This window comes from Nasonia vitripennis, unplaced genomic scaffold, assembly GCF_009193385.2.
Source record: "Nasonia vitripennis strain AsymCx unplaced genomic scaffold, Nvit_psr_1.1 unplaced0112, whole genome shotgun sequence".
NCBI lineage: Eukaryota > Metazoa > Arthropoda > Insecta > Hymenoptera > Pteromalidae > Nasonia > Nasonia vitripennis.
In genome coordinates, this window is record NW_022279891.1 from 35,604 (window position 1) to 56,156 (window position 20,553).

General features: G+C 32.3%; 1 protein-coding gene across 1 annotated transcript; it reads right to left on the reverse strand.

Annotated features, from left to right (window-relative positions):
* Positions 1-5,689: 5,689 nt before the first annotated feature.
* On the reverse strand, positions 5,690-8,083 carry LOC116418233 (cell wall integrity and stress response component 3-like). The gene is made up of 2 exons (XM_031933292.1): positions 6,044-8,083; positions 5,690-5,948 (listed from the first exon to the last, which is right to left on the reverse strand). Exon 1 carries the CDS (start codon positions 7,470-7,472, stop codon positions 6,072-6,074), a length of 1,401 nt encoding a protein of 466 aa, XP_031789152.1. The 5' UTR covers positions 7,473-8,083; the 3' UTR covers positions 5,690-5,948; positions 6,044-6,071.
* Positions 8,084-20,553: the final 12,470 nt, after the last annotated feature.

Genomic DNA, 20,553 nt, shown 5'->3' on the forward strand with positions numbered 1-20,553 from the left:
AGGAGCATCCGAACGACGCCGCCGCAACATTTAAGTGCCGCTGTAGTCAGGTCGCACACCGGGGATGTTAACAAAGCTTGCACGTGTATAGTATTTGTAGTATTTGTGGTATCAACAATTTTATTTCCTCCTAGGTAAATCTTTGTAATAGTAAAGTTTTCAGTTTAGATGAAACTTGATAGAAACGAATTCGGAGGTGTTTAGTGTTTGAATCATATGTTTTTAGAAAAATGTCCATGCAGAAGGCTGTGTGTGTATGCACGTATACCGTCATAATTCTGGAACTACGCAACCGATCGTAATAAAATTTGACATGCATATAGGTTTTCTGATTCTTAAATTAGGGAAATTTTATTTTTATGATTCTGACTATTACATGGCCCTATTATAGCCATTTTTCGCTTTTTGAAAAAATATTTTTGATTTTTTAATGATATAATTCATACAATATATTTAACAATAGTGTATCTATAAGAGCATAACATTGTCTAATTTTTCGTTTTTAGTCTGCGGCAGCTGAAAAATAGAAATTCTGAATTTTGGCCTTCAAAGATATGTCATACCTGATAATATGCTACATATAAACATTGTTTTACGTTTCTTACATTATACCTGAATATATGCAATAGTTTAATTCATTTTTTAAACCTTTTAGGAAAAATATAAACGAAAAATTGGATTTTTCATTTTTTGACAATTTAAGGTATATCCTTCCCCTTAAGCAGGCATTTGTCATTTGTATTGCCCGCCGGTCTATTTGCACGCTGTTTACTTTTTTCCCGCTGACAACTATTTTGTTCGCTGCCAACTTTTTTCGCCCGCCGGTAAAAAAACTGGTACCTTAACCGCTTAATAGGTATGAAAAACGCGAAAATCGGGCATGTGTTATAAGAGCATAACATTGTCTATTTTTTCCTGCAAGATTTTCTAGATTAATTGTTCCGTTCAATTTTTGGGAAAAAATGTATGACAATAAAAAATGATTACCAGAGAAAAAAGGCTTTATTTAAGTTAAAATTTTGGGAAAATATAGATCATTTGAACCCCGTTGTTGTGTAAGGAGTGAAGTTGCCTTAGATTACTAATAGTTTTATTCTGTAGTTATATTTATGTAGTTGATGAGTCGAATCGTTTGTCCAATTTTGTTAGTACTTATTTTAGATTTTAGTTTGTTTTGACTTTTTAATTTTAAATTGTAAATTATATTGCATATATTGTTGGTACATAATAATATTGTTTGATAGTTATTATTTTCCCTAATTATTAGTGATATATGTGCGTGTATGTATATCATTTGTTGAATTGCACAAGTGTTGCATGTATGCGTATCCTGCCTTCGATAAAGTGCTTCAATGGAATTATTAGATAAGTGATTTAATATGAATTAAAAACAAAATTTATTGTTTAAAACTTGTTCTATTCAGCATTTACTTTGTGGAAATTATTTTATTGTTGCAGGTTCTTCAATGTTTATGATGTTTGTAGCAGATGAATTTTTCTATCAGCCACTTGACTAGTAAAGTATATTATTTTTAATTTATTAAAATTATTATTTATCTTGTATATAAATGATTTTGTTGCATTTTATTGCAAAGTATAATGTCATTGATATTTCATTATAGTCAAAAATTGCATAAAAATTTGTTTACGGTTAAAATTATGATTAAAATTATGTTCTTATTTTAATTTTAACTATTATTATTCTTTTTTCAGTGCAATAATTATTGTTATTTATGATTGTTATAATTTGCTATGTATAATCTAGTTACAATTTAATTAATGTATACAATGCATAAATTACAATTTAGTAAAAGTATCTTGTTCAATATTTGTTTAAGAAGTCGATTCTCTGACGCAGTAACCATATATCATTGAGTTAATGATATACATTTTTATTATTTATATGTATTTCTATAATTATGAGGCATAGTGTTACGTTCAGAGCAAGCAAGATTAAAGATGTATCGCTTTAGACTTTGTGCTTATATTATGCGGCAATGGTATATATGTGTGTTATACACATCTACACTTATGTCAGTGTTTAGGGGACGCAAGAGTATAATAAAAAATTCACCAATTCAAGATTTTAAGTTACATGCAAATATTAAATGTATATACATATATACATCCATGGTAATAAAAGCAATATAAGCGACTTGCTGTTGTCAGCCATAACAGGGCAGCACAAATTTCGTGTACGACATAACAAAGTAGTGGTTGACAAAGACAAGCCTCTACCGTTCACAAGCTTACAGAATACGGGCTATGCAATAATATATTGTAATGATGCGTGTGCTTTAAAAAAAAAGGAGTGATAAGAAAGTAACAGGATTACATGATTCACGAAGACAGAAGAAAGAGAAGGTTTAGTCAGAAGAGAGATAAAGGAAGTAGGAGAAAAAACTAAAAATTTAGTGTAGGCATGGTGTAGAGTTTAAGTGAAAAAAGTTTAGTCAAGCAAGTATGACATGTAATATGAGGTTTTTTCAAAAATTTAGGCTAGGCGTAGTGTAGAATATAGAATATTCAATATATATATATATATATATATATATATATATATATATATATATATATATAGTGAGATTGAGTGCAAAAAGTTCGTTCAATAGAGTATGAAGTGTAATATAAGATTATCTTGAAAATTTAGTCTAGGTGTTGTGCAGAATATCGTAGATTCAGTATATATAGTGAGTTTATGTGAGAAAAGTTGATTCAAGCAAGTATGACATGTAATATAAGGTTTTTTAAGAAATTTAGGCTAGGCGTAGTGTAGAATATTGTATATTCAGTACATATAGTGAGTGTAAGTGCAAAAAGTACGTTCAAGAAAGTATGAAATGTAATATAAGGTCACTTCGTATAAAAATTAGTAAAAGTATGCGTATATATACATGTTGATGAGTATGATAATATACAGTTACAGTGCAAGTGTTTAGTATAGTTAGAATGAAAACAATTAATATTTTCTTAAGATTTAAGGTTATGCGGAGGGATAAATATCACACATACGTATATATAGATATACATATGCTCAGTGATTTCTTAGAATATAGTATATTGAACATATATAGTCTTTCCACAGTATTTCATAGAAGCGAGTGTGAGAAGTTTAGTTTTTCAAGAATTTAGTATGGGTATAGTAAAAAAATGTCAGTTTCTACCTTTATTGTTCTACAAAAGTATGTCTAAAAAGTTGCATATACATGTTGATCATGTAGAATATGGTATAGTTAATATACATAGTGAATTTGACTGATAAAAGTTGTTTTGAGCAAGTATGTTGTGTAATAGAACGACACTTCTTATGAACATCAGGTCCTGCGCACGGACAAAAAGTCAATTTTCGGAGAATGAGGCTTCGCTACTAGAAAGACTTTTTTCAATTCGGTATTTAGAATTTTCAAATAATGTGAATTTGTTCAGAATTTAATTTTCTACAAAATAGCCAGAATACTTTTATGAAAAAACCTTTTTATAAAAAATGGCTCAAAAAGAATTGAAAAAAATACACATTTTTGGTCAAATACAATAAGCGTTCGCCCTGGGTATAAGACGTTTCTTCGAAACTCTTTATACGGGGCGAGTGCCTGAAAAGTAACAAATTTTATATTAATATCCAGACAAATTTTTAAAATTATAGTTGTTTGTAAAATCCTACATTCATCTGGAAACTATATATGTTTAAAGCATATCTATCATGATAAAAGTGCCCTATGAGGCCCAAATCATAAGTAAGTCTGCGGTAGCTGAAAAATAGAAATTCTGAATTTTGGCCTTCAAAGATATGTCATACCTGATAATATGCTACATATAAACATTGTTTTACGTTTCTTACATTATACCTGAATATATGCAATAGTTTAATTCATTTTTTAAACCATTTAGGAAAAATATAAACAAAAAATTGGATTTTTCATTTTTTGACAATTTAAGGTATATCCTTCCCCTTAAGCAGGCATTTGTCATTTTTATTGCCCGCCGGTCTATTTGCACTCTGTTTACTTTTTTCCCGCTGACAACTATTTTGTTCGCTGCCAACTTTTTTCGCCCGCCGGTAAAAAAACTGGTACCTTAACCGCTTAATAGGTATGAAAAACGCGAAAATCGGGCATGTGTTACAAAAATACTACAGTGTGCGCCGAGGGCTAAGCAGGCATTTCGACCTCATGTAGATAGTAGCCTTTTACTTTACCTTTTACCTTTTACCTTTACTATTAACTAGTGGCCTTCCAGTCAGATGTGAAATAATAGTACATTATGCAACAAGTGAGTATAGTCGATGATTATTCCCGCGGGTGATAGTTTACTGCCCGAGCGAAGCGAAAGCATTAAATTACCCGAGGAAATCATTGACTTTACTCTCGTGTTGCATATAGTGTATTATTCACGACTGAACTGTGTAGCCACTTTATTTCTTGAAAAGTGGGACCTACAAGAGCTAAATTGAATTAATCAATACAACTATTTTTAAATATTCAAAATTTTTTATTTTTTTTATAATTTTTTACTTTTTAACGTTTTTCAAAATTTTTTTCAAATTTACAAAATTTTCCAAAATTTTGCAGGAATGAAGAATTGATTTCTCGCATTTTAAGGGGAAAAAAATAGGAGGAAATGAAATGCAACTTTAGTCCTGCTTTTCAGGAAATAAAGTGGCTATTATAGTTCAGTCGTGGACGGAGCGAAAATATTTTTCCCTCGGGTGATTACTGCTTTAAAAAATCTGATTCTTTCATCCCTTGTTCTATTATTGAATATTAATACTGAAACGGTCCATATGAATCTTTGTAGCCTTCTAAAATGCAGAAAACAGTACATGCGTTGCAAAATGTATAGTGTGCACCAGGGAGTCTAAGCGAGGTAGCACGAGCCAAAGACGAGTACTGCAAATTCCGCACTCGGTCTAAAAAAGCCCATTTTACGCCCTCGGTACACAATAAACTATTGATTGATAGTTTATTAGAGATTAGAAAATTTTTACATTTTTAAATTGAAAATCTCGACCAATTGCTTAAAATTCTTTTGAATTTTTTTAATAACATCTGCACCACAAATCAAAAGTTATTGATATGTACCCTCTTTTTGGAAATGCCAAAAACTGATAAACAAGTTACAATAAAAATTATTATATTATTTTGTTTGGCTGATTTAATATTTAGATCAAAAAGACCAATGCCAAGCATAACTTATAATGTATTTATTTATATTACTTAATAATGTTTACATTTTGCACTATTGTCATGTTAATATAACAATACGTATGAATTTATTTAAACATATAGCATAAAATAATGTAATAATAATTGATGACTTGGGTCGGTTATGTGGAATGAAGTGTAGGTAGTGTATACATCATTTTTTGTAAGAGGTTGCAGGGTAGGGCTATTTTAAATAAAGAAAATTAGAATACTAATGAAATTGAACTGATTTATAAGCAGAAATTATTAATAACTGTAAGCTTTGATTTGTAAGCAAACAAATATGTCGAAAATAGTACGTATTACTTTTCATGTTGATCAAAATTAAAATAAATATACGTAGCAAATGTGAGAGAGGTAATCCTTGTAAAAAAATCCATAAAATTCACGTTAACTGACGACGTTTCGTTGGTGTGGTATTCAACCTCATCAGATCTTTATTGACGAAAAAATTATTACAATATATAAATAACATTGCACAAAGATTACAATAAGTATAGTCATAGTTCTTAACCTCCTAACTATGAATTGCCTTCCTCTACCTTCGCCAGAATTTTCACCAGCATTCTGTCCGAAAATGTTTCCACACTTCAAAGTATTCTGGAAAATTTCTGTCATAGATTCTGCTAATCCACCAGGAAATTTTACTGATTTCGGGCAATACAGCCTCAGCTTTCTATCAGAGCAATTTTGGAACGTTAACCGATGGTTTTAAAGAAATGTGTCAAGCGCTTTTTTAAACAGTATCTACAAATAGATTTAATTGTTATTAGATACTTTTTAATTTATAGACTGAATTGATACAATAAAATAAGAAAATATTGCCATGTTGCCAAACTTACCTAGGCATATTCAACACCTCTCCTTGACTCAATTGGAAATTTCCTTATAATAAAGTCCATGGATTAGTTGCATCCTGGATGTCACAACATTTTGGGGCGCAATGACTTGGGTGGGGACTATGGTCTTTGTAGTTCTTATTCCTCTTGACAATGGATTCATTACCACACGGCCCCTCCTGGCTACCGTATTTTTCCTATTATTAGCTTTGAGGGTGTTTGAAGCTACCGGGTGTTGTATCTTCTTTAAAGTTATAGGCTCACATGGTGATTTTGGAATGTCTTGTATCAATGTTTGCGCTTTCTCGACAATAGTCTTCCTGGTTCTTATTCCTCTCGCCAATGGATTTAATACCGCACGGCCCCGCCTGGCTACCGTGCTTTTCCTAATATTAGAGTTGAGGGTTTTTGAAGCTACCGGGTCTTGTATCTTCTTTATAGTTATAGGCTCACATGGTGGTTTTGGAATGTCTGGTATTGATGTTGGCGCTTTCTCGTCATCGCTCGAGCTAGAGTTACTACTATTTGAAGACTCGGAATCGTCGCTGCTTGAGTTCGAGCTAGAAGTCTTAGAACTGCTGCTACTGCTATTTGATGATGATGATGACGACGACGTAGAACAGGTGGAACATGTTGAACACGATGAACTCTTTGAACTGGTTGAACTGGTTGACCTGTTTGAACTGGTCGAACTGGTTGAACAGGTAGACACGTTCAAAGGGTCCTCGTGAGCTTCTTCGCTGTCAATCGTTCGACCACCGATAATAGACAACGGAAGGTCAACAGGCTCGGATGCTGGCTGCAGGATGACTTGTGCTGGTGAATTGTTGGCCATTGGTTGTTCGTCATGCTCTAACTGCTGAAGATCGTCACTGTCACTTGAAGATGCAGATAGGTTGAGTGGCTTGAACGGCGACTTTGCGATTTCACCGATTGATTTTGCTTCATTTTTCGGCAGCTCCAAGAAGTTAAAAAGTTTATCCGACTCCTTGTCTATCAATCTCCGTGCCAATTCCTTTTCCGGGTTCTTGTATACAAGCGCATCGAAATAATCAAGCGAGTGCTTGTCATCGGCGTCAACTTCCAAATAGCAGGGTGTAGGCGGCCGAATTACGTTATTTTCGCTGTCGACGTACCTTCCTCGTGGAATGCTCTTTTTGGAAGTGCTAGATCTAGAAGTTTCAGGAACAATTTCTCGAGGTCGTTTTGCCTTTGCCTCTACTTCTAATGAATTCCTCTTTCTCTTCTGACCTCCTTTTTTTATCGGCAATATTGGCGAAGATGAACGTTTCACTTCGACTTTTATTCCGCACTTATCTGGGCGTTTAGAAGATGTTAAACGTTTAAAGATGTTCGTGACCGCCAGATTTTTTGTGTTGTCCGGACCTGGCTGCTTAGGAAGGTGGTCGCTGTCCTGCTGAACTAATGCCATTTTATCTTCTCGATGATCGGTTGATTCAACTGAAAAAAAACTTTAGTGCAAATTAATAATCCTTAAAGCTAAACCTACCTAAAAAACTCCTACGTTAGGAAATCAACACTAAATTGATAATGAATATAACGACACTGTTTTGAATTGACTTGGCGTATCGTGCAGAGACTCGCTGTTACAAGTGTGTAGAGACGCTGTGCGCGTGAACTTAATCGGATGCACCTTTAGATTGTTGGAAACGAATTGATATACTCTGAACTTTTCTATAACAAGCTGACGACTATACTTTATTCTTCGAAAATGTGTACAGAAGCGTAGAGAACTACTGCTCAGCTTGACCGTTCGAATATAACTAACTTGAGCTAAAAATCGCCCAAGCTTGGTAAAAGTAGCCCTCTGGTGGAAGAGAGATGGATTACATGGCTTGCGCATGCGTTCAGTGTCGCCATCTGGAATAAGAGTGGGGGTATTCAGAGGGTACGCCTCAGATCGGCATACCTGCGTAAGGGACGCTAATGGCTGAGGGCGGAGTCGTTTGACTGATTGTTTTTATTTTGTAATGGGATACGGTACTAGGAATATTGTTGTAAATACTATAATAAAATTGTCTAGACATACGTCATAAGCTTCGAGATGCACAGATTATTAGGATAGTTTCGATAAGCTTAGGATTTTACCTCTGTAATTTTGCACGTGTATAAGTACTGAATGGAAATAGATACGAATAATCATAAACAAGCTTTCAAATTTCAACAGACTTTACTACTCGAATAAGCTAAAAATTTAAATATCTTTAGAAAATTATTGTTTTTACTTGCGCTAGTTAACAATTTTGTATTAAATACCTATGACACGTGTATGATTATAAAGTACGACTGAGTGATACTTACCAGACGAATCCTGGATAAGGTCTGAACGACTAGTTAGACACTAATCGGTCTTAAAAAGCTTTCTAGTATTAGGTCTACTGTAAATAAACAGGAAAGAGGCAAAAGACATGGACAGATAGCGCTGTAACGTCTTTGGCTTTTAAAGGAAAATCCAAAATTTAGAATTTTAATTCGCGTATTTAATATAAGTAAAAGATTATATAAAGTTTTTAAAGATTTCGATTGCTAATTTCAGACAATTTTTTTATTACATTATCTTATATATCATTTGATTAAATCATTTATTGATAGCTTTAATTTATAAAATTAGATTAAAATCTGAACAGTCCCGTTTTATTTGTATCACGTTCCTAATTGTTCTAACTCCACAGTTTAAAAGACGTCGTATTCTGACTATGATATGTATAACTATGTTTGATATCTTGGAATATACGATGATTTGTAAGCGACGGTCAGAGGAGCATCCGAACGACGCCGCCGCAACATTTAAGTGCCGCTGTAGTCAGGTCGCACACCGGGGATGTTAACAAAGCTTGCACGTGTATAGTATTTGTAGTATTTGTGGTATCAACAATTTTATTTCCTCCTAGGTAAATCTTTGTAATAGTAAAGTTTTCAGTTTAGATGAAACTTGATAGAAACGAATTCGGAGGTGTTTAGTGTTTGAATCATATGTTTTTAGAAAAATGTCCATGCAGAAGGCTGTGTGTGTATGCACGTATACCGTCATAATTCTGGAACTACGCAACCGATCGTAATAAAATTTGACATGCATATAGGTTTTCTGATTCTTAAATTAGGGAAATTTTATTTTTATGATTCTGACTATTACATGGCCCTATTATAGCCATTTTTCGCTTTTTGAAAAAATATTTTTGATTTTTTAATGATATAATTCATACAATATATTTAACAATAGTGTATCTATAAGAGCATAACATTGTCTAATTTTTCGTTTTTAGTCTGCGGCAGCTGAAAAATAGAAATTCTGAATTTTGGCCTTCAAAGATATGTCATACCTGATAATATGCTACATATAAACATTGTTTTACGTTTCTTACATTATACCTGAATATATGCAATAGTTTAATTCATTTTTTAAACCTTTTAGGAAAAATATAAACGAAAAATTGGATTTTTCATTTTTTGACAATTTAAGGTATATCCTTCCCCTTAAGCAGGCATTTGTCATTTGTATTGCCCGCCGGTCTATTTGCACGCTGTTTACTTTTTTCCCGCTGACAACTATTTTGTTCGCTGCCAACTTTTTTCGCCCGCCGGTAAAAAAACTGGTACCTTAACCGCTTAATAGGTATGAAAAACGCGAAAATCGGGCATGTGTTATAAGAGCATAACATTGTCTATTTTTTCCTGCAAGATTTTCTAGATTAATTGTTCCGTTCAATTTTTGGGAAAAAATGTATGACAATAAAAAATGATTACCAGAGAAAAAAGGCTTTATTTAAGTTAAAATTTTGGGAAAATATAGATCATTTGAACCCCGTTGTTGTGTAAGGAGTGAAGTTGCCTTAGATTACTAATAGTTTTATTCTGTAGTTATATTTATGTAGTTGATGAGTCGAATCGTTTGTCCAATTTTGTTAGTACTTATTTTAGATTTTAGTTTGTTTTGACTTTTTAATTTTAAATTGTAAATTATATTGCATATATTGTTGGTACATAATAATATTGTTTGATAGTTATTATTTTCCCTAATTATTAGTGATATATGTGCGTGTATGTATATCATTTGTTGAATTGCACAAGTGTTGCATGTATGCGTATCCTGCCTTCGATAAAGTGCTTCAATGGAATTATTAGATAAGTGATTTAATATGAATTAAAAACAAAATTTATTGTTTAAAACTTGTTCTATTCAGCATTTACTTTGTGGAAATTATTTTATTGTTGCAGGTTCTTCAATGTTTATGATGTTTGTAGCAGATGAATTTTTCTATCAGCCACTTGACTAGTAAAGTATATTATTTTTAATTTATTAAAATTATTATTTATCTTGTATATAAATGATTTTGTTGCATTTTATTGCAAAGTATAATGTCATTGATATTTCATTATAGTCAAAAATTGCATAAAAATTTGTTTACGGTTAAAATTATGATTAAAATTATGTTCTTATTTTAATTTTAACTATTATTATTCTTTTTTCAGTGCAATAATTATTGTTATTTATGATTGTTATAATTTGCTATGTATAATCTAGTTACAATTTAATTAATGTATACAATGCATAAATTACAATTTAGTAAAAGTATCTTGTTCAATATTTGTTTAAGAAGTCGATTCTCTGACGCAGTAACCATATAGCATTGAGTTAATGATATACATTTTTATTATTTATATGTATTTCTATAATTATGAGGCATAGTGTTACGTTCAGAGCAAGCAAGATTAAAGATGTATCGCTTTAGACTTTGTGCTTATATTATGCGGCAATGGTATATATGTGTGTTATACACATCTACACTTATGTCAGTGTTTAGGGGACGCAAGAGTATAATAAAAAATTCACCAATTCAAGATTTTAAGTTACATGCAAATATTAAATGTATATACATATATACATCCATGGTAATAAAAGCAATATAAGCGACTTGCTGTTGTCAGCCATAACAGGGCAGCACAAATTTCGTGTACGACATAACAAAGTAGTGGTTGACAAAGACAAGCCTCTACCGTTCACAAGCTTACAGAATACGGGCTATGCAATAATATATTGTAATGATGCGTGTGCTTTAAAAAAAAGGAGTGATAAGAAAGTATCAGGATTACATGATTCACGAACACAGAAGAAAGAGAAGGTTTAGTCAGAAGAGAGATAAAGGAAGTAGGAGAAAAAACTAAAAATTTAGTGTAGGCATGGTGTAGAGTTTAAGTGAAAAAAGTTTAGTCAAGCAAGTATGACATGTAATATGAGGTTTTTTCAAAAATTTAGGCTAGGCGTAGTGTAGAATATAGAATATTCAATATATATATATATATATATATATATATATATATATATATATATATAGTGAGATTGAGTGCAAAAAGTTCGTTCAATAGAGTATGAAGTGTAATATAAGATTATCTTGAAAATTTAGTCTAGGTGTTGTGCAGAATATCGTAGATTCAGTATATATAGTGAGTTTATGTGAAAAAGTTGATTCAAGCAAGTATGACATGTAATATAAGGTTTTTTAAGAAATTTAGGCTAGGCGTAGTGTAGAATATTGTATATTCAGTACATATAGTGAGTGTAAGTGCAAAAAGTACGTTCAAGAAAGTATGAAATGTAATATAAGGTCACTTCGTATAAAAATTAGTAAAAGTATGCGTATATATACATGTTGATGAGTATGATAATATACAGTTACAGTGCAAGTGTTTAGTATAGTTAGAATGAAAACAATTAATATTTTCTTAAGATTTAAGGTTATGCGGAGGGATAAATATCACACATACGTATATATAGATATACATATGCTCAGTGATTTCTTAGAATATAGTATATTGAACATATATAGTCTTTCCACAAGTATTTCATAGAAGCGAGTGTGAGAAGTTTAGTTTTTCAAGAATTTAGTATGGGTATAGTAAAAAAATGTCAGTTTCTACCTTTATTGTTCTACAAAAGTATGTCTAAAAAGTTGCATATACATGTTGATCATGTAGAATATGGTATAGTTAATATACATAGTGAATTTGACTGATAAAAGTTGTTTTGAGCAAGTATGTTGTGTAATAGAACGACACTTCTTATGAACATCAGGTCCTGCGCACGGACAAAAAGTCAATTTTCGGAGAATGAGGCTTCGCTACTAGAAAGACTTTTTTCAATTCGGTATTTAGAATTTTCAAATAATGTGAATTTGTTCAGAATTTAATTTTCTACAAAATAGCCAGAATACTTTTATGAAAAAACCTTTTTATAAAAAATGGCTCAAAAAGAATTGAAAAAAATACACATTTTTGGTCAAATACAATAAGCGTTCGCCCTGGGTATAAGACGTTTCTTCGAAACTCTTTATACGGGGCGAGTGCCTGAAAAGTAACAAATTTTATATTAATATCCAGACAAATTTTTAAAATTATAGTTGTTTGTAAAATCCTACATTCATCTGGAAACTATATATGTTTAAAGCATATCTATCATGATAAAAGTGCCCTATGAGGCCCAAATCATAAGTAAGTCTGCGGTAGCTGAAAAATAGAAATTCTGAATTTTGGCCTTCAAAGATATGTCATACCTGATAATATGCTACATATAAACATTGTTTTACGTTCTTACATTATACCTGAATATATGCAATAGTTTAATTCATTTTTTAAACCATTTAGGAAAAATATAAACAAAAAATTGGATTTTTCATTTTTTGACAATTTAAGGTATATCCTTCCCCTTAAGCAGGCATTTGTCATTTTTATTGCCCGCCGGTAAAAAAACTGGTACCTTAACCGCTTAATAGGTATGAAAAACGCGAAAATCGGGCATGTGTTACAAAAATACTACAGTGTGCGCCGAGGGCTAAGCAGGCATTTCGACCTCATGTAGATAGTAGCCTTTTTCTTTACTATTAACTAGTGGCCTTCAGTCAGATGTGAAATAATAGTACATTATGCAACAAGTGAGTATAGTCGATGATTATTCCCGCGGGTGAGAGTTTACTGCCCGAGCGAAGCGAAAGCATTAAATTACCCGAGGAAATCATTGACTTTACTCTCGTGTTGCATATAGTGTATTATTCACGACTGAACTGTGTAGCCACTTTATTTCTTGAAAAGTGGGACCTACAAGAGCTAAATTGAATTAATCAATACAACTATTTTTAAATATTCAAAATTTTTTATTTTTTTTTATAATTTTTTACTTTTTAACGTTTTTCAAAATTTTTTTCAAATTTACAAAATTTTCCAAAATTTTGCAGGAATGAAGAATTGATTTCTCGCATTTTAAGGGGAAAAAAATAGGAGGAAATGAAATGCAACTTTAGTCCTGCTTTTCAGGAAATAAAGTGGCTATTATAGTTCAGTCGTGGACGGAGCGAAAATATTTTTCCCTCGGGTGATTACTGCTTTAAAAAATCTGATTCTTTCATCCCTTGTTCTATTATTGAATATTAATACTGAAACGGTCCATATGTATCTTTGTAGCCTTCTAAAATGCAGAAAACAGTACATGCGTTGCAAAATGTATAGTGTGCACCAGGGAGTCTAAGCGAGGTAGCACGAGCCAAAGACGAGTACTGCAAATTCCGCACTCGGTCTAAAAAAGCCCATTTTACGTCCTCGGTACACAATAAACTATTGATTGATAGTTTATTAGAGATTAGAAAATTTTTACATTTTTAAATTGAAAATCTCGACCAATTGCTTAAAATTCTTTTGAATTTTTTTAATAACATCTGCACCACAAATCAAAAGTTATTGATATGTACCCTCTTTTTGGAAATGCCAAAAACTGATAAACAAGTTACAATAAAAATTATTATATTATTTTGTTTGGCTGATTTAATATTTAGATCAAAAAGACCAATGCCAAGCATAACTTATAATGTATTTATTTATATTACTTAATAATGTTTACATTTTGCACTATTGTCATGTTAATATAACAATACGTATGAATTTATTTAAACATATAGCATAAAATAATGTAATAATAATTGATGACTTGGGTCGGTTATGTGGAATGAAGTGTAGGTAGTGTATACATCATTTTTTGTAAGAGGTTGCAGGGTAGGGCTATTTTAAATAAAGAAAATTAGAATACTAATGAAATTGAACTGATTTATAAGCAGAAATTATTAATAACTGTAAGCTTTGATTTGTAAGCAAACAAATATGTCGAAAATAGTACGTATTACTTTTCATGTTGATCAAAATTAAAATAAATATACGTAGCAAATGTGAGAGAGGTAATCCTTGTAAAAAAATCCATAAAATTCACGTTAACTGACGACGTTTCGTTGGTGTGGTATTCAACCTCATCAGATCTTTATTGACGAAAAAAATTATTACAATATATAAATAACATTGCACAAAGATTACAATAATATAGTCATAGTTCTTAACCTCCTAACTATGAATTGCCTTCCTCTACTTCGCCAGAATTTTCACCAGCATTCTGTCCGAAAATGTTTCCACACTTCAAAGTATTCTGGAAAATTTCTGTCATAGATTCTGCTAATCCACCAGGAAATTTTACTGATTTCGGGCAATACAGCCTCAGCTTTCTATCAGAGCAATTTTGGAACGTTAACCGATGGTTTTAAAGAAATGTGTCAAGCGCTTTTTTAAACAGTATCTACAAATAGATTTAATTGTTATTAGATACTTTTTAATTTATAGACTGAATTGATACAATAAAATAAGAAAATATTGCCATGTTGCCAAACTTACCTAGGCATATTCAACACCTCTCCTTGACTCAATTGGAAATTTCCTTATAATAAAGTCCATGGATTAGTTGCATCCTGGATGTCACAACATTTTGGGGCGCAATGACTTGGGTGGGGACTATGGTCTTTGTAGTTCTTATTCCTCTTGACAATGGATTCATTACCACACGGCCCCTCCTGGCTACCGTATTTTTCCTATTATTAGCTTTGAGGGTGTTTGAAGCTACCGGGTGTTGTATCTTCTTTAAAGTTATAGGCTCACATGGTGATTTTGGAATGTCTTGTATCAATGTTTGCGCTTTCTCGACAATAGTCTTCCTGGTTCTTATTCCTCTCGCCAATGGATTTAATACCGCACGGCCCCGCCTGGCTACCGTGCTTTTCCTAATATTAGAGTTGAGGGTTTTTGAAGCTACCGGGTCTTGTATCTTCTTTATAGTTATAGGCTCACATGGTGGTTTTGGAATGTCTGGTATTGATGTTGGCGCTTTCTCGTCATCGCTCGAGCTAGAGTTACTACTATTTGAAGACTCGGAATCGTCGCTGCTTGAGTTCGAGCTAGAAGTCTTAGAACTGCTGCTACTGCTATTTGTGATGATGATGATGACGACGACGTAGAACAGGTGGAACATGTTGAACACGATGAACTCTTTGAACTGGTTGAACTGGTTGACCTGTTTGAACTGGTCGAACTGGTTGAACAGGTAGACACGTTCAAAGGGTCCTCGTGAGCTTCTTCGCTGTCAATCGTTCGACCACCGATAATAGACAACGGAAGGTCAACAGGCTCGGATGCTGGCTGCAGGATGACTTGTGCTGGTGAATTGTTGGCCATTGGTTGTTCGTCATGCTCTAACTGCTGAAGATCGTCACTGTCACTTGAAGATGCAGATAGGTTGAGTGGCTTGAACGGCGACTTTGCGATTTCACCGATTGATTTTGCTTCATTTTTCGGCAGCTCCAAGAAGTTAAAAAGTTTATCCGACTCCTTGTCTATCAATCTCCGTGCCAATTCCTTTTCCGGGTTCTTGTATACAAGCGCATCGAAATAATCAAGCGAGTGCTTGTCATCGGCGTCAACTTCCAAATAGCAGGGTGTAGGCGGCCGAATTACGTTATTTTCGCTGTCGACGTACCTTCCTCGTGGAATGCTCTTTTTGGAAGTGCTAGATCTAGAAGTTTCAGGAACAATTTCTCGAGGTCGTTTTGCCTTTGCCTCTACTTCTAATGAATTCCTCTTTCTCTTCTGACCTCCTTTTTTTATCGGCAATATTGGCGAAGATGAACGTTTCACTTCGACTTTTATTCCGCACTTATCTGGGCGTTTAGAAGATGTTAAACGTTTAAAGATGTTCGTGACCGCCAGATTTTTTGTGTTGTCCGGACCTGGCTGCTTAGGAAGGTGGTCGCTGTCCTGCTGAACTAATGCCATTTTATCTTCTCGATGATCGGTTGATTCAACTGAAAAAAAACTTTAGTGCAAATTAATAATCCTTAAAGCTAAACCTACCTAAAAAACTCCTACGTTAGGAAATCAACACTAAATTGATAATGAATATAACGACACTGTTTTGAATTGACTTGGCGTATCGTGCAGAGACTCGCTGTTACAAGTGTGTAGAGACGCTGTGCGCGTGAACTTAATCGGATGCACCTTTAGATTGTTGGAAACGAATTGATATACTCTGAACTTTTCTATAACAAGCTGACGACTATACTTTATTCTTCGAAAATGTGTACAGAAGCGTAGAGAACTACTGCTCAGCTTGACCGTTCGAATATAACTAACTTGAGCTAAAAATCGCCCAAGCTTGGTAAAAGTAGCCCTCTGGTGGAAGAGAGATGGATTACATGGCTTGCGCATGCGTTCAGTGTCGCCATCTGGAATAAGAGTGGGGGTATTCAGAGGGTACGCCTCAGATCGGCATACCTGCGTAAGGGACGCTAATGGCTGAGGGCGGAGTCGTTTGACTGATTGTTTTTATTTTGTAATGGGATACGGTACTAGGAATATTGTTGTAAATACTATAATAAAATTGTCTAGACATACGTCATAAGCTTCGAGATGCACAGATTATTAGGATAGTTTCGATAAGCTTAGGATTTTACCTCTGTAATTTTGCACGTGTATAAGTACTGAATGGAAATAGATACGAATAATCATAAACAAGCTTTCAAATTTCAACAGACTTTACTACTCGAATAAGCTAAAAATTTAAATATCTTTAGAAAATTATTGTTTTTACTTGCGCTAGTTAACAATTTTGTATTAAATACCTATGACACGTGTATGATTATAAAGTACGACTGAGTGATACTTACCAGACGAATCCTGGATAAGGTCTGAACGACTAGTTAGACACTAATCGGTCTTAAAAAGCTTTCTAGTATTAGGTCTACTGTAAATAAACAGGAAAGAGGCAAAAGACATGGACAGATAGCGCTGTAACGTCTTTGGCTTTTAAAGGAAAATCCAAAATTTAGAATTTTAATTCGCGTATTTAATATAAGTAAAAGATTATATAAAGTTTTTAAAGATTTCGATTGCTAATTTCAGACAATTTTTTTATTACATTATCTTATATATCATTTGATTAAATCATTTATTGATAGCTTTAATTTATAAAATTAGATTAAAATCTGAACAGTCCCGTTTTATTTGTATCACGTTCCTAATTGTTCTAACTCCACAGTTTAAAAGACGTCGTATTCTGACTATGATATGTATAACTATGTTTGATATCTTGGAATATACGATGATTTGTAAGCGACGGTCAGAGGAGCATCCGAACGACGCCGCCGCAACATTTAAGTGCCGCTGTAGTCAGGTCGCACACCGGGGATGTTAACAAAGCTTGCACGTGTATAGTATTTGTAGTATTTGTGGTATCAACAATTTTATTTCCTCCTAGGTAAATCTTTGTAATAGTAAAGTTTTCAGTTTAGATGAAACTTGATAGAAACGAATTCGGAGGTGTTTAGTGTTTGAATCATATGTTTTTAGAAAAATGTCCATGCAGAAGGCTGTGTGTGTATGCACGTATACCGTCATAATTCTGGAACTACGCAACCGATCGTAATAAAATTTGACATGCATATAGGTTTTCTGATTCTTAAATTAGGGAAATTTTATTTTTATGATTCTGACTATTACATGGCCCTATTATAGCCATTTTTCGCTTTTTGAAAAAATATTTTTGATTTTTTAATGATATAATTCATACAATATATTTAACAATAGTGTATCTATAAGAGCATAACATTGTCTAATTTTTCGTTTTTAGGCTGCGGCAGCTGAAAAATAGAAATTCTGAATTTTGGCCTTCAAAGATATGTCATACCTGATAATATGCTACATATAAACATTGTTTTACGTTTCTTACATTATACCTGAATATATGCAATAGTTTAATTCATTTTTTAAACCTTTTAGGAAAAATATAAACGAAAAATTGGATTTTTCATTTTTTGACAATTTAAGGTATATCCTTCCCCTTAAGCAGGCATTTGTCATTTGTATTGCCCGCCGGTCTATTTGCACGCTGTTTACTTTTTTCCCGCTGACAACTATTTTGTTCGCTGCCAACTTTTTTCGCCCGCCGGTAAAAAAACTGGTACCTTAACCGCTTAATAGGTATGAAAAACGCGAAAATCGGGCATGTGTTATAAGAGCATAACATTGTCTATTTTTTCCTGCAAGATTTTCTAGATTAATTGTTCCGTTCAATTTTTGGGAAAAAATGTATGACAATAAAAAATGATTACCAGAGAAAAAAGGCTTTATTTAAGTTAAAATTTTGGGAAAATATAGATCATTTGAACCCCGTTGTTGTGTAAGGAGTGAAGTTGCCTTAGATTACTAATAGTTTTATTCTGTAGTTATATTTATGTAGTTGATGAGTCGAATCGTTTGTCCAATTTTGTTAGTACTTATTTTAGATTTTAGTTTGTTTTGACTTTTTAATTTTAAATTGTAAATTATATTGCATATATTGTTGGTACATAATAATATTGTTTGATAGTTATTATTTTCCCTAATTATTAGTGATATATGTGCGTGTATGTATATCATTTGTTGAATTGCACAAGTGTTGCATGTATGCGTATCCTGCCTTCGATAAAGTGCTTCAATGGAATTATTAGATAAGTGATTTAATATGAATTAAAAACAAAATTTATTGTTTAAAACTTGTTCTATTCAGCATTTACTTTGTGGAAATTATTTTATTGTTGCAGGTTCTTCAATGTTTATGATGTTTGTAGCAGATGAATTTTTCTATCAGCCACTTGACTAGTAAAGTATATTATTTTTAATTTATTAAAATTATTATTTATCTTGTATATAAATGATTTTGTTGCATTTTATTGCAAAGTATAATGTCATTGATATTTCATTATAGTCAAAAATTGCATAAAAATTTGTTTACGGTTAAAATTATGATTAAAATTATGTTCTTATTTTAATTTTAACTATTATTATTCTTTTTTCAGTGCAATAATTATTGTTATTTATGATTGTTATAATTTGCTATGTATAATCTAGTTACAATTTAATTAATGTATACAATGCATAAATTACAATTTAGTAAAAGTATCTTGTTCAATATTTGTTTAAGAAGTCGATTCTCTGACGCAGTAACCATATAGCATTGAGTTAATGATATACATTTTTATTATTTATATGTATTTCTATAATTATGAGGCATAGTGTTACGTTCAGAGCAAGCAAGATTAAAGATGTATCGCTTTAGACTTTGTGCTTATATTATGCGGCAATGGTATATATGTGTGTTATACACATCTACACTTATGTCAGTGTTTAGGGGACGCAAGAGTATAATAAAAAATTCACCAATTCAAGATTTTAAGTTACATGCAAATATTAAATGTATATACATATATACATCCATGGTAATAAAAGCAATATAAGCGACTTGCTGTTGTCAGCCATAACAGGGCAGCACAAATTTCGTGTACGACATAACAAAGTAGTGGTTGACAAAGACAAGCCTCTACCGTTCACAAGCTTACAGAATACGGGCTATGCAATAATATATTGTAATGATGCGTGTGCTTTAAAAAAAAGGAGTGATAAGAAAGTATCAGGATTACATGATTCACGAACACAGAAGAAAGAGAAGGTTTAGTCAGAAGAGAGATAAAGGAAGTAGGAGAAAAAACTAAAAATTTAGTGTAGGCATGGTGTAGAGTTTAAGTGAAAAAAGTTTAGTCAAGCAAGTATGACATGTAATATGAGGTTTTTTCAAAAATTTAGGCTAGGCGTAGTGTAGAATATAGAATATTCAATATATATATATATATATATATATATATATATATATATATATATATATAGTGAGATTGAGTGCAAAAAGTTCGTTCAATAGAGTATGAAGTGTAATATAAGATTATCTTGAAAATTTAGTCTAGGTGTTGTGCAGAATATCGTAGATTCAGTATATATAGTGAGTTTATGTGAAAAAGTTGATTCAAGCAAGTATGACATGTAATATAAGGTTTTTTAAGAAATTTAGGCTAGGCGTAGTGTAGAATATTGTATATTCAGTACATATAGTGAGTGTAAGTGCAAAAAGTACGTTCAAGAAAGTATGAAATGTAATATAAGGTCACTTCGTATAAAAATTAGTAAAAGTATGCGTATATATACATGTTGATGAGTATGATAATATACAGTTACAGTGCAAGTGTTTAGTATAGTTAGAATGAAAACAATTAATATTTTCTTAAGATTTAAGGTTATGCGGAGGGATAAATATCACACATACGTATATA